Source organism: Juglans microcarpa x Juglans regia, chromosome 6D (genome assembly GCF_004785595.1).
Source record: "Juglans microcarpa x Juglans regia isolate MS1-56 chromosome 6D, Jm3101_v1.0, whole genome shotgun sequence".
In the NCBI taxonomy this organism is placed as follows: Eukaryota; Viridiplantae; Streptophyta; class Magnoliopsida; order Fagales; family Juglandaceae; genus Juglans; species Juglans microcarpa x Juglans regia.
In genome coordinates, this window is record NC_054604.1 from 3450865 (window position 1) to 3462318 (window position 11454).

At 32.9% G+C, this 11454-nt stretch overlaps 1 protein-coding gene across 1 annotated transcript; it reads left to right on the top strand.

Annotated features, from left to right (window-relative positions):
- Positions 1 to 8592: 8592 nt before the first annotated feature.
- On the top strand, positions 8593 to 10861 carry LOC121234591 (transcription factor bHLH162-like). Its single transcript, XM_041130586.1, has 3 exons — positions 8593 to 8807; positions 10344 to 10685; positions 10793 to 10861. Exons 1-3 carry the CDS (start codon positions 8667 to 8669, stop codon positions 10859 to 10861), a joined length of 552 nt encoding a protein of 183 aa, XP_040986520.1. The 5' UTR covers positions 8593 to 8666.
- The last annotated feature ends 593 nt before the right edge of the window (positions 10862 to 11454 follow it).

An 11454-nucleotide genomic window follows, 5' to 3' on the forward strand; every position in this document is an offset into this window, starting at 1 on the left:
AATATCAAGTTGTTGTAGCTCTAGGTTATACAATGTCACCATAGCATGTAACACTCTAATTGAATTGTGTTTCACAACTGGAGAGAAAACTTCATTGAAGTCCACACCTTCTCTTTGACTATAACCCTTTGTAACTAAGTGTGCCTTGTACCTTACATCTGCAATACCTTAGATTCCTTATTTTCTCTTAAAGACCTATTTGCAACCAATAATCTTTGTCTTCTTAGGAAACTTAACCAAATCTCAGGTTTGGTTCTTGTGAAAAGACTTAATCTCTTCAATTATCGTTGCTCACCATTGTGCAGACTCTTTACTCTTGACGACTTCTAAATAACTAGAAGGCTCTTGACCAATAATGTCCTTTGTCGTAGTAAGTGCATACATCACCATGTCTGCATAAGCATATCTTTGAGGTAGTCTGATCTGCCTCATCTATCTACCAATAGCTATAATGTAGTCTTGCTCACCCTGGCACCCCGTGTGAAGCTGCAACTTGCAACTCCACCTTCTTGCCATTACCTTACTTTTCACTTGTAGACACAGTAAACTCCTATCTTGGATTAAGCACGGATTGTTCATCAAATACAACATCTTTACTAATTACAAACTTGGGTGATTTAAGATTAGTACACCATAACCTGAATCCTTTCACTCTACTAGCATATCCTATGAATATGCCTTACTTTGTCCTTGGCTCAAGTTTTCATTCATTAATATGAAATATGCAGGATAACGATTTTTTTTTTCAAATTTGAATAATCAGTAGGAGTACCAGACCATACCTTATTTGGAGTTTTCAATTCAATAGCTGTGGCTGGAGAGCGGTTAACCAAATAGCAAGTTGTGTTGACTACTTCAGCTCATAAGTCTTTAGACGAGCCGGCATTCAAAAAAACACTGTGGGCTCTCTCTAAGAGAGTCCTATTCATCCATTCAGCCACTCCATTTTGTTGTGGAATGTGTCTAACTATGTGGTGCTTGGCAATACCTTCGTCTTTGTAGAACTTATCAAACTCACATTTACAAAATTTCATATCATTGTCAGTTCGAAGTTGCTTTACCTTCTATCTTATCTGATTTTTAATCAAAGCCTTCCATGGTTTAAAGTTAGCAAATACATCGCTCTTTTGTTTCAAAAAATAGACCCAAAAGTTTTTTGAGTAATCATCAATGAACGTGAGTAAATACTGAGCTCCACCTTTTGATGGAACAGAAGATGGGCCCTAAAGATCATAATGAATATAGTCTATAATATTTTTAGTTTTGTAAGCCCCTGTAGTAAACTGAACCTTGCACTGTTTTTCAAACACACAATGTTCACAAAATTCAAGTTTCTCTATTTTCTTATCACACGACAAACCCTACTTATTCAAAATAGACATCCATTTTTTCACTCATATGACCCAAACGCATGTGCCACAAGTGAGTAATATTTGAGTCTGGATCATCTGAAACAGACATTGTAGCTGCACCTATCACTGTACTGTCTTGAAGGAAATAAAGACCATATGTCTTATCTCCTTTCATTCAATCATGGAGCCCTTATTGACTTTAATAGCTCCACATTCACCGGTGTACTAGAAACCCAAAGAATCAAGAGTGCCTAATGAAATAAGATTTTTCTTCAACTCTGGAATATGCTAAGACAATATTATAGTAATTAAACTTTTTATTAGTAACACTAACGACATTACAGGAACTAGTTCATTCCTCCTTATTTTTCAGTTTAGGCTACTCATTCTTGTAATAACCGAACTTATGACAGTAATGACATTTAACATTTTTCTTGTTAAATTTTGACTGTGAGTTGCCCCTAGATTTACCCATGTTCTTTTTTGAACTCCTCTCACTAGATCTAGTCTTGCTAAAAAAACCCTTAACAAACAAGCCACTGACTTGATTATCTGTGCCATTTACATTCAATTTAGTTCTAAATTTCTTAGAATTCAAAGCAGATTTCACATCTGTCAAGGAAATAATATCTCTACCATAAATCATGGAATTCACAAAATTATCAAACGACATAGGCAACAAACACAAAATAGTTAAGACTTGATCTTCTTCTTCAAGCTTAATGTCAATATTCCTTAGATCCATAATAATCTTATTAAATTATCTAAGTGTTCAAAGATAGGAGTCCCTTCTTTCATTTTGAGCATGTATAACCGTTGTTTCAGATACAAACGGTTGGTGAACAATTTCTTCATATACAGGCTATCAAGTTTAGTCCAAAGACAGCAGTGGTCTCCTCATCAGCAACCTCCCTCAAAACTCCATCTGATAGTGACAGCAGGATAGCACTATGTGCTTTCTCTTCTCCTTCTCTTGACGGTGCAGGAGAATCATCAGACACATTCCCATCCAATACTTTTGACAAACCTTGTTGTCGCAGCAGAACATTTATCTTGATACGCTATAAATTGAAACTGTTCTAACCGTCAAATTTCTCCACTTCAAACTTGGTCATAATCATCCCTCAAGATCTCGCATAGATCCTGGGGCTCTAATACCAGTTTTTTGTGATTAACTAGTTATTAACAGCTAAATTAAAGTGAATTAGCGAAAAAAATAAAAAAGATAATTCAACATCACACAAAGAACATCAAGATTTAAGTGGTTTGACTCAATGTGAGTTTACGTTCATTGACGGGGTCGATCTCAATGAATTCACTATCAACAAAGGTATAGTACAAGAGATTAATCACAGAATCCTCAATCCCAGAGCCCCAATACACCCAATGAACTCTTAGGATTCTTTACAAAATGACTCTCTCTCGTGTTTGTGTGTGTGTGTATAATATGGCTGCTTCAAAAGTAAAATACATAAACAATATTATGTATATATACTCAACGGCACGAGAATCCCTAAACTGAACATTCACTCGAGCGGTATATCAAGTGGTGCTTGAACGAACATTAGGGCTGGCATTGGGCTCAAGCTGATTGTCAAGCGAGTGTCGAGCAAACTCTCGAGTTGGCATTCGCTTGATTAGAGTGTCAAGTGAACTCATGGGTTAGCTTCCTGCTTGAGCTAAGTGTTAAGCAGGTGACAAGTGAACTCTCTATCTGAAACTTCACTCAAGCTAACAATCTGTAGATGCTCTTTTTCAATAGGAATCAAGTCACCTCTCAACGCATGGTTTATATTGACAGGCTCATGAATTCATCATTCTCAAGGATCCATTCCTTCTTTTGCCCATTCTTCTCTAGTTGTTCTTGGTCGTTCAGTCCCAAATTTCCTTCTTTTTATTTCTAAATCCTTGCATTCCCACTAGTTCTTCGATCACCTCCAACCAAATCAGGTCTATGTGCAATTGGTTCCAAGGAGAAAGTGCCCTATACGATTCATATTGATAGGTTTGGGCCCATTCCTCTTCCCTTTTGCACATTCCTTGTCCAATGGTTCTAGCTCATTTAGTCCCCAATTTCCTTCTTTTTGTCTCTATACCCTTACTTTGCCTAGCCATTCTTCGATCACCTCAAACCAAATTAGGTTTGGGCACACTTAGTTCCATGGAAAAGGTATCGTGCTTCGGTCATATTGGCAGGCGTAGGCATTCACCATTCTAGAGATGGCCACTCCTTTTCACTTCTGCCCTCAGAACTCAACCCCTCATTTTAGCTTTACAACACTGTCCATTTATATGGTTTTCTTCCTCGAGTTCCTCATTTCTCGTATCTATTTTCATTTTAGGCTTTCATGTTGCATGATGTTGTGTTTCTTCTTGTTTTTCGCTTCTATGAAATTGTTGTGTTGTGTTCTTTGGTTTGTCTGGTATGGATTTCAGGGATGATGGTTTGGGGGGACCATTCGGTTGTGAATTTCGAGGTTTGATGGTTCAGGATGCGGTTTACCCGAGAATTTTACCCTAATTCGTTGCCCTACTCATTAATCTCGAATGAGATCTTTTTTTGGTTCCTCCAATGAGTTCTTTATGTCACCTCCATGGAAGTATTTTCGATGTCTCCATAAAGGCTTTAATGGTGCTTCTGTGTAGGTCTTTTTCTTTCCTCCTAGGTAATCGCAAAAAAGTCTAGTAGAGATTAGTCTTACTCAATGATTCCGAGCAAGACTTAGTTTCAATCCTCATTAGTAGTTGCGAGATGATCTTGTAGAGATCGACCTTGCTTCAATAATGCCAAGCAAGTTATTTTTCTTAGCTCGATAATCGTGACCAGTGCCTTGTAGAAACTGATATTTCTTGGTGATTCTGAGTAAAGGCTTAGTTCCCTTCCTCCTTGGTAATCCCGGGCAAAGGCCTATTTTTTTCCTCCTCAATAATAGCAAGCTAGAACTTGGCCTTTCGACAATCCCCAGTAGTGTGGAGCACAAAACTGCTTACCCCCAGGTGAGCATCAGGAAAACAAAGTGTTCACCCACCATGCAATTCTAGGGAGAGAAAAAGTGTTCGCCCCTGACAAGAACAAAAGAAAGATAAGTGTTCGTATACTAGACAAACATCGTGGAGCACGAAAACGAACATGCTCGCCCCTAACATAAAGGAGTATGTAGCTTACGACTTCGACAAGCATCATGGAAAAGCAAAGTGCTCATAGGAGAGCAAAAGTGCTTTAGGGGTGGGGGGACGAGCACTAAGGAACTGTTATCGTATTTTGGATGCTCGTAAAAGTATGCACGTCAACTTATTCCACTTAACATTATTGATAGGGGTATACAACTTTCGGTCCGAACCGAAAAAATTAACTGACTGAAATTTTCGATCTAGACCGGACTGGACCGAAAACTGTACCGGTCGATTTCGGTCCCACAAATTGTGGACCAAAAAAATTCGGTTTGGTCCCGGGGTCTATAAATTTTAGACTAGACCGGACCGAACTATATATATTTAAAGTATTATTAATAAATTAATATATTAATTTTTATAGTAATTATATAAGTTAATGATATAATTTTTATCTAATTTATTATTATTGAACATATAAAATATAAAATAATATATGCTATCAATTAATAATAAATCATAAATCATGTGATAATTTATATACGTCATTATATGTAAATAGTTAATACATCATACATTCATATATATTCTACTACTTATACTTAATTAAAGTAATTATGTATTTTTTTTAAATACCTAAGTTTCAAGCAAGCATGAATAATCTATGTACAATAAAATTATTTGATATTTATTAACCATATATAAAATGTATGACATTATTAATAATTATGCATACTAAAGAGTAAAGTCTAAGTTAGTAAGTAGTAACTATCAACATCATAAATATAATTATAGTTAAATACTTTTTTTAATGAGTTAGTTATATAATCCACGTTAATAATTCACATAATTTTAATTTTAATAATTTTAAAAAATATTAATTTAGTTGTAAAATAAGATGAAACAAAATAACAAAATAATTTGGCCAGATCGAACTGATAGCTACCAGTCTGGTCCCTAAGGGTGTTTGGTCCTGTCCAATTCAGGAAAATGATGTAATTTCGGTCCATCACACGAACCGGACCGATTTACACCACTAATTATTGGTTTTGGATTCGGCATATTTTGATCAAACTCTTCTTTTTTCAACTTAATATTATTAATTTGTAGGTTTGGGCTGTTTTTTTTTTTTCCTTAATTTGAAATTATTAATCTATACGAGGAATCAAGCACGTGCATGCTTAACTAATAATGTAAAAGGGGGACACTGGTTTTGACCCACCTAAGTAATAGCAGTTCGTAGATAGTCGTGTAGTATGAATACATGATACGTACTCCTAACTTATTATAAGATATATAAGTAATTTTAATAACATGTCATCCATATTTTTGGAATATCTAATACTTAATCCTTCAGAGACTCACTTATTTGGATTTAAATATCCTAAAACTCTTTATTCTACAATTTAGAGTGGAAGAGAGATACATAGATAAAAAAGATTATATAGTGTTTGTTGAATATTTAATATTGTTTGTGAAATTCACTTAAATAGATATAAATGCAAATATCCTACTTTTAATATCTCTTCCACTTTAGTTACTGAAATTTGGAGAACCAAATATCATTTTTACAAATGCGCGCATAAAAGAGAGAAATTAAACCAAAAAAAAAAAAAAAAAAAAACTTCTCAAGTTATTGTCTGATTTTATCAATCTTAAGTGAAAGAAAAATAAACAATGAAGATAGTCTTATATTTATTTTTTGAACAACATCAAATATTCGATAATTGTACCATTTTAAAATATCCAAGCTCAATAAAATCTTTTAAAAAAAGTGAAGTGCATACGAGATGAGGTGAGAAAATTCATTTTTTTTTTAATTATAGATCTCACTATTTTAAATAAGAAACGTATATTATTTTATTTAGATATTAAAAGAAAAAAATTATTTCAAATATTATGGTCTGTTTGAAAACATAATTACTTTTTAATATTCACAAACTACTTTATTACTACTCATAAATAATTTATCAATATTCACATATTGTTCATTATTATTTATAAATTATATTACTATTATTTATAAATTACCAACGAAACTCAAACGTACAAATGAAATATTAATTTTTAAGAAAGAAAATGATTTACATATAATATTCTTTATAAGATTTTATATAATTATGTTTTAAATGAAGATTTTTTATATTCTTATTTTCTAATATTATTATATAATATATTATATAATGTATTATGTGTATTCGAAAAGGAGAAACAGGATCCCATGCAATTAGACCGAATCTCAATTCAGGGTCCTGTTTTCAGCGTTTTGGGTCAAAGTCCCGCCGAAAAACGTCCATCTCGCCTGAGATCTTTGATTCTATGGCTCCTAGTTTTGTAGTTTCTATATCCACACCCGACAACCCATCAATAACCGTACCAACAATTTAACAATTTGTATTTTGAATCTAAAGACAAGTTTCATTTCATTGTAATGTAAACAATATGTACACTACGTTGTACTGAGGATGTGTTGATGTTTACAAGTTGATTCATGAAGCTGGTTTACAAAGCTACAACTAAAATTATAATGTTTTGTTGGATGGTTTCTGGTTATACCATTGCTCACTCAATTAGGAAATTCTTGAGATACAATATTTTGAACTTTTTGTTCATTAAGGTGTTGAATTCGATCGATCCACCTGACTTTGAGATTACCTAATTTCATTGGTACACGATTATCAAAAGTTGTCTTGGAATAAATCACCTCTCAAAGCTGGGGATCAAGTCACTATATATATATCATGACTACTACGTACCATGCATGGCTTCATCTAATTCACACGCACATCATGAAAAGACTTTAAAACGAATAGAAAAGAATGCATGCGACTGCATGGGTACGTACGTACGTACATAGTTTAATTGATCTAACTTTTAAATTAAAAAAAAAATGAGTAATATTTTAATAGTGACCAATCAACATCCGTCTTATATATAGCTTTAAAAGTTAATGCAAACTAAATTACTCAATTTACTCTTATTAGACTGCAAATGATCTGACTTATTTGGTCACTAGAAAGTTCTTTTTTTTTTCCCTCTTGAAATTGAACATGATCGCGATAATTAATGCAAGAAATGTTCAGAAAAGCAGTACTCATGATATCTTCAATATTAGATTAGATATATTTTTTTTTATTTGAGCTTTTATGCATCAGTACTTGGCCATTAATTCCGCCATGCACGCACGTTGCTTAGTGTCAAAATTGCGATTTGATGAAAATAAGAAGTAGATTTAATTATTTATATTTATTTTAATATTTCCTCTCAGCTTTGTTCAGCTTTGTACAGGTCAGGCTGTGATGATTTCTCAATAAGTAAATCTAATATATGGTATATTTAATTAAATGAAATAAAGTTTAGAATTAAGGTTCGGGAGTTAGCTTTGATATTATATGAAATGATCACTCATTCTAAAAGATTAAAATGATAGCCAGAAGATTTATATAAATTTAATTATTTATATTCGTCTCGCCAAAAATACCCACCATTACGATTCACGGGGAAAGAATTTAACATGATTCTAGCTAGAATCATGTGTCATGAAGATAAAAACTTGGAATGAATACATACATACATACATATATATATATATATATATATATATAATCAATGAAGTATAGATATTATATATTACTGTAAATGTATCGATCTAGCTAGTACTCCAGATTCATAAACTCCTCCTGTTTTAATAGGAATAGCAATAAAAATTAGAAGAGTTATCATGTGTCATGAAAATAAGATAAATATGGTCGGTGGAAGCACGGACGTTTTTACCATGAAAGAACAAATAAATTTTTATCTGATAAAAAGAGACTGATAAAAGGGTGGAATTAGACGGAGTCAAGAGGTCAAGATCAATCGGCATTCTTGCAGTGGGATCAGATATGCCCATTCACACGGCCAACAAACTCAATCGAATGTATATAAGTTTTTACTATTCGGCTTGCTTTCACAACGGATCTTTCCTGTGAAGTTCCACTCATCACTTGCTTTTGTGCTTCCTGCGTTTCTTTTCCCTTAATTTCAAAATTCAAATCTTTTGTATTATATCTCCATGCCCATGAAAGCTTCCTGACTTCTATATAAAGTAGTCGCACTTCGAGCTCAAAACCCTCAGTTTACAGAGCTTAAAAGAAGGAGAAAAGAACAGAGCGAGAGAGAGAGAGAGAGAGAGAGCATAGTGATCATATTGGAGGGTTGAAAATGAAGAAGACAAGCAGTAATGATGATGCAACGAAGCCTGATAGAAAGACAGTGGAGAGGAACAGAAGAATCCGTATGAAAGGGCTATGCTTTAAGCTTGCTTCTCTTATTCCTGATCTCCACTACATCAACCCCTCCAGGGTACTCACATCTAATTATTCACTATCTATCTTTAGTTGAAGATATGATTTTCATGCTTGCAGACTAAACGCATTTACTTTTTTTTTTTTTTTTAATCTGCTCTCTCGAATTCATTGCCATTGGAAATTAAGCTTTGTTTCTTTTTTGGTTTCAGAGATCATGAGCTAGTAATCTCACTAACTTTTTCTGCACTTTCATTCATTATCGTATGTTTTGGACTTTAGGTCTAAGCTTAGAAGTTCATTATGAATTAGAAGTCCATCTGTACAAAGTGTTTATATAATCATCTGGTCATCAGAGACTATACATGACGATATCGTTAATTAGAAAGAGGATAATCGGTGGGGTTATAATGGGATCAAAGGGCTGGGTTATCAGATATGAGACACTATACATGACGATATCGTTGAAAAACAATCGAACTTACAACGAGATTTAGCTAGGCAGTGTACGAGAGTTGATATTCAAGAGGGAGAGAGAAACGACCATATATCTGTGCCAAGAAGCTTGCTGAGACATGCATGACCTTTTCTTCCTGTTTCTTGCAATTTATTGATTGCGGTAGTACTCTGTCGGTCGTACGTACGTGTTCATGATATGGCGTACGTAGAGATCTTCTCGCCTGCACATTGAAAAAAATGCCACTGTCCACTATTAATTCGTCTGGCCTGTTTCTTCTAAATTGTTGGCATAAATAATATGAGCAATGTTAGGTATAGTTGTAGAATGTATAAATATTATATAATTATTTTATAAAAAATAAGATTTATTATTAAAAAATTAATTTTTTTTTATATAAATTTCGTATTTATTTACTTTTTTCAAAACGACTATATAATACTTATATATTTACGATTACAAGTATCATTTCACAAATAATATCAGCTTGATTTATTCCCAGTACTGTTGTTTCTTTTAAATTATTGACATCATGTACTAACACTACAACATTGTGTTTGGTTGTTTATTTCAAACCAAGCGGAATCCATTCTTTTTTCAACTTTACATAATTTATCTCAATTTATTTCATATATTTAAGCATATGATTTCAATCTTAAAATGTTAAACTCATTTCAATAAAATTTATAAAATATTACTATTCATAATTTAACTCAACATTTAAACGTAACATAAATACATTTTCCAGCTATCAAATTAGTAGCTGGAAAATATCATAAAACTAGCCGGCTTTACAGCTATTTTCAATGACGTGCATGATCGATATACATGCAGCTTACTTATTAAGAGTCTAAATTAATAATCCGATATGATAAATTCCAGAATCCATCCATAAATATATATACATTCAGATTATATGCATTACCTCCTATATATATATATATATACACACATATAAATATTAGTATTACCTCATATTGATTAATCTACGCGGTCTCCAGCTTTCTTTTTCTTTAGTTAATTATAACTTAGAAGAGATCTTATTCAAGTACCCAGATGATCTGTTAATTTCAGTACAGCTAGCTAGTTTAATTTGGTTAAGTACTAATTATTTATTTTCTATATTATATGTTTTAGGACATGGTTTCGCAGCAAGATAAGCTTGATTACGCCACCCGCTATATCACCCAGCTGAGGGAAAGAATAGAAAAGTTAAAGCGTAGGAAGGAACAAGTTGCAGTGAGTAGTTTAGGTACTGGTAGCTGGAATATGATTGATGACACGTACGGGAATGGCTCATGGCTTCCTATTGTTGATTTAAGAGACTTGGGTTCCAGTATAGAAGTGATTTTGATAAGTGGGTTGCAGAAGAACTTCATGTATGAAGTTACTTGTATTCTTCAGGAAGAAGGTGCTGAAGTTGTCAGCAGTAGCTTTTCTACTGTGGGTGATAAAATTTTCCATACAGTTCATGCTCAGGTATATATCTATATATACAACATGATCTTAATTAATTGCTAGTAATTCTTTTGTGATAATTATTTTCTTCGATCCCAATCATCATTTCTGTTTGATGATTTTTCCAGGCAAAGATTTCTAGAATTGGGGTTGAGACTTCAAGGGTATGGCAAAGATTGCAAGAACTAAAAAATTGAGTGGGTTTCCCTATGCAAATCTTACTAGTTTCTCGTTAGAGCTGCTAGCATTCAGCAACATGAGGACGGTCTCGTTTGTTTTCAGATATGAGTTGAGATTAAAGTTAAAAAGTTGAATAAAATATTGTTAGAATATATTTTTTAATATTATTTTTGTTTTAAAATTTGAAAAAATTGAATTGTTTAATTTATTTTGTGTGAAGATTTGAAAAAGTTATAATAATGAGATGAGATATTTTCAAAATTTTAAATTCTAGTCTTGAAAGCAAATCAGCCGTTAATTAAGCCTGTTTATTCACTTTTGTGAGCAAGTTATGTGTCTTCACCCTGCCATATATATGTGCTAGCTAGATATTAAAGGTCCGTATATGATCCTAATTAAGTTCTTGACCTCGATCTTGTGCGAGCATTAATCAATTCTAGATAATTAATTTTCTTAATTCTAATTAACTTCTAAATAATAATATATCAGTCCAATAATAATAGGAAAATGCTTCTTTGACACTTAAATTTGGCACCTCATTTTGATACCTCATTTATTTTAACTTTTTTTACTCAATGGTTAATGAAGTAACTATTAGTGTATTGATTTT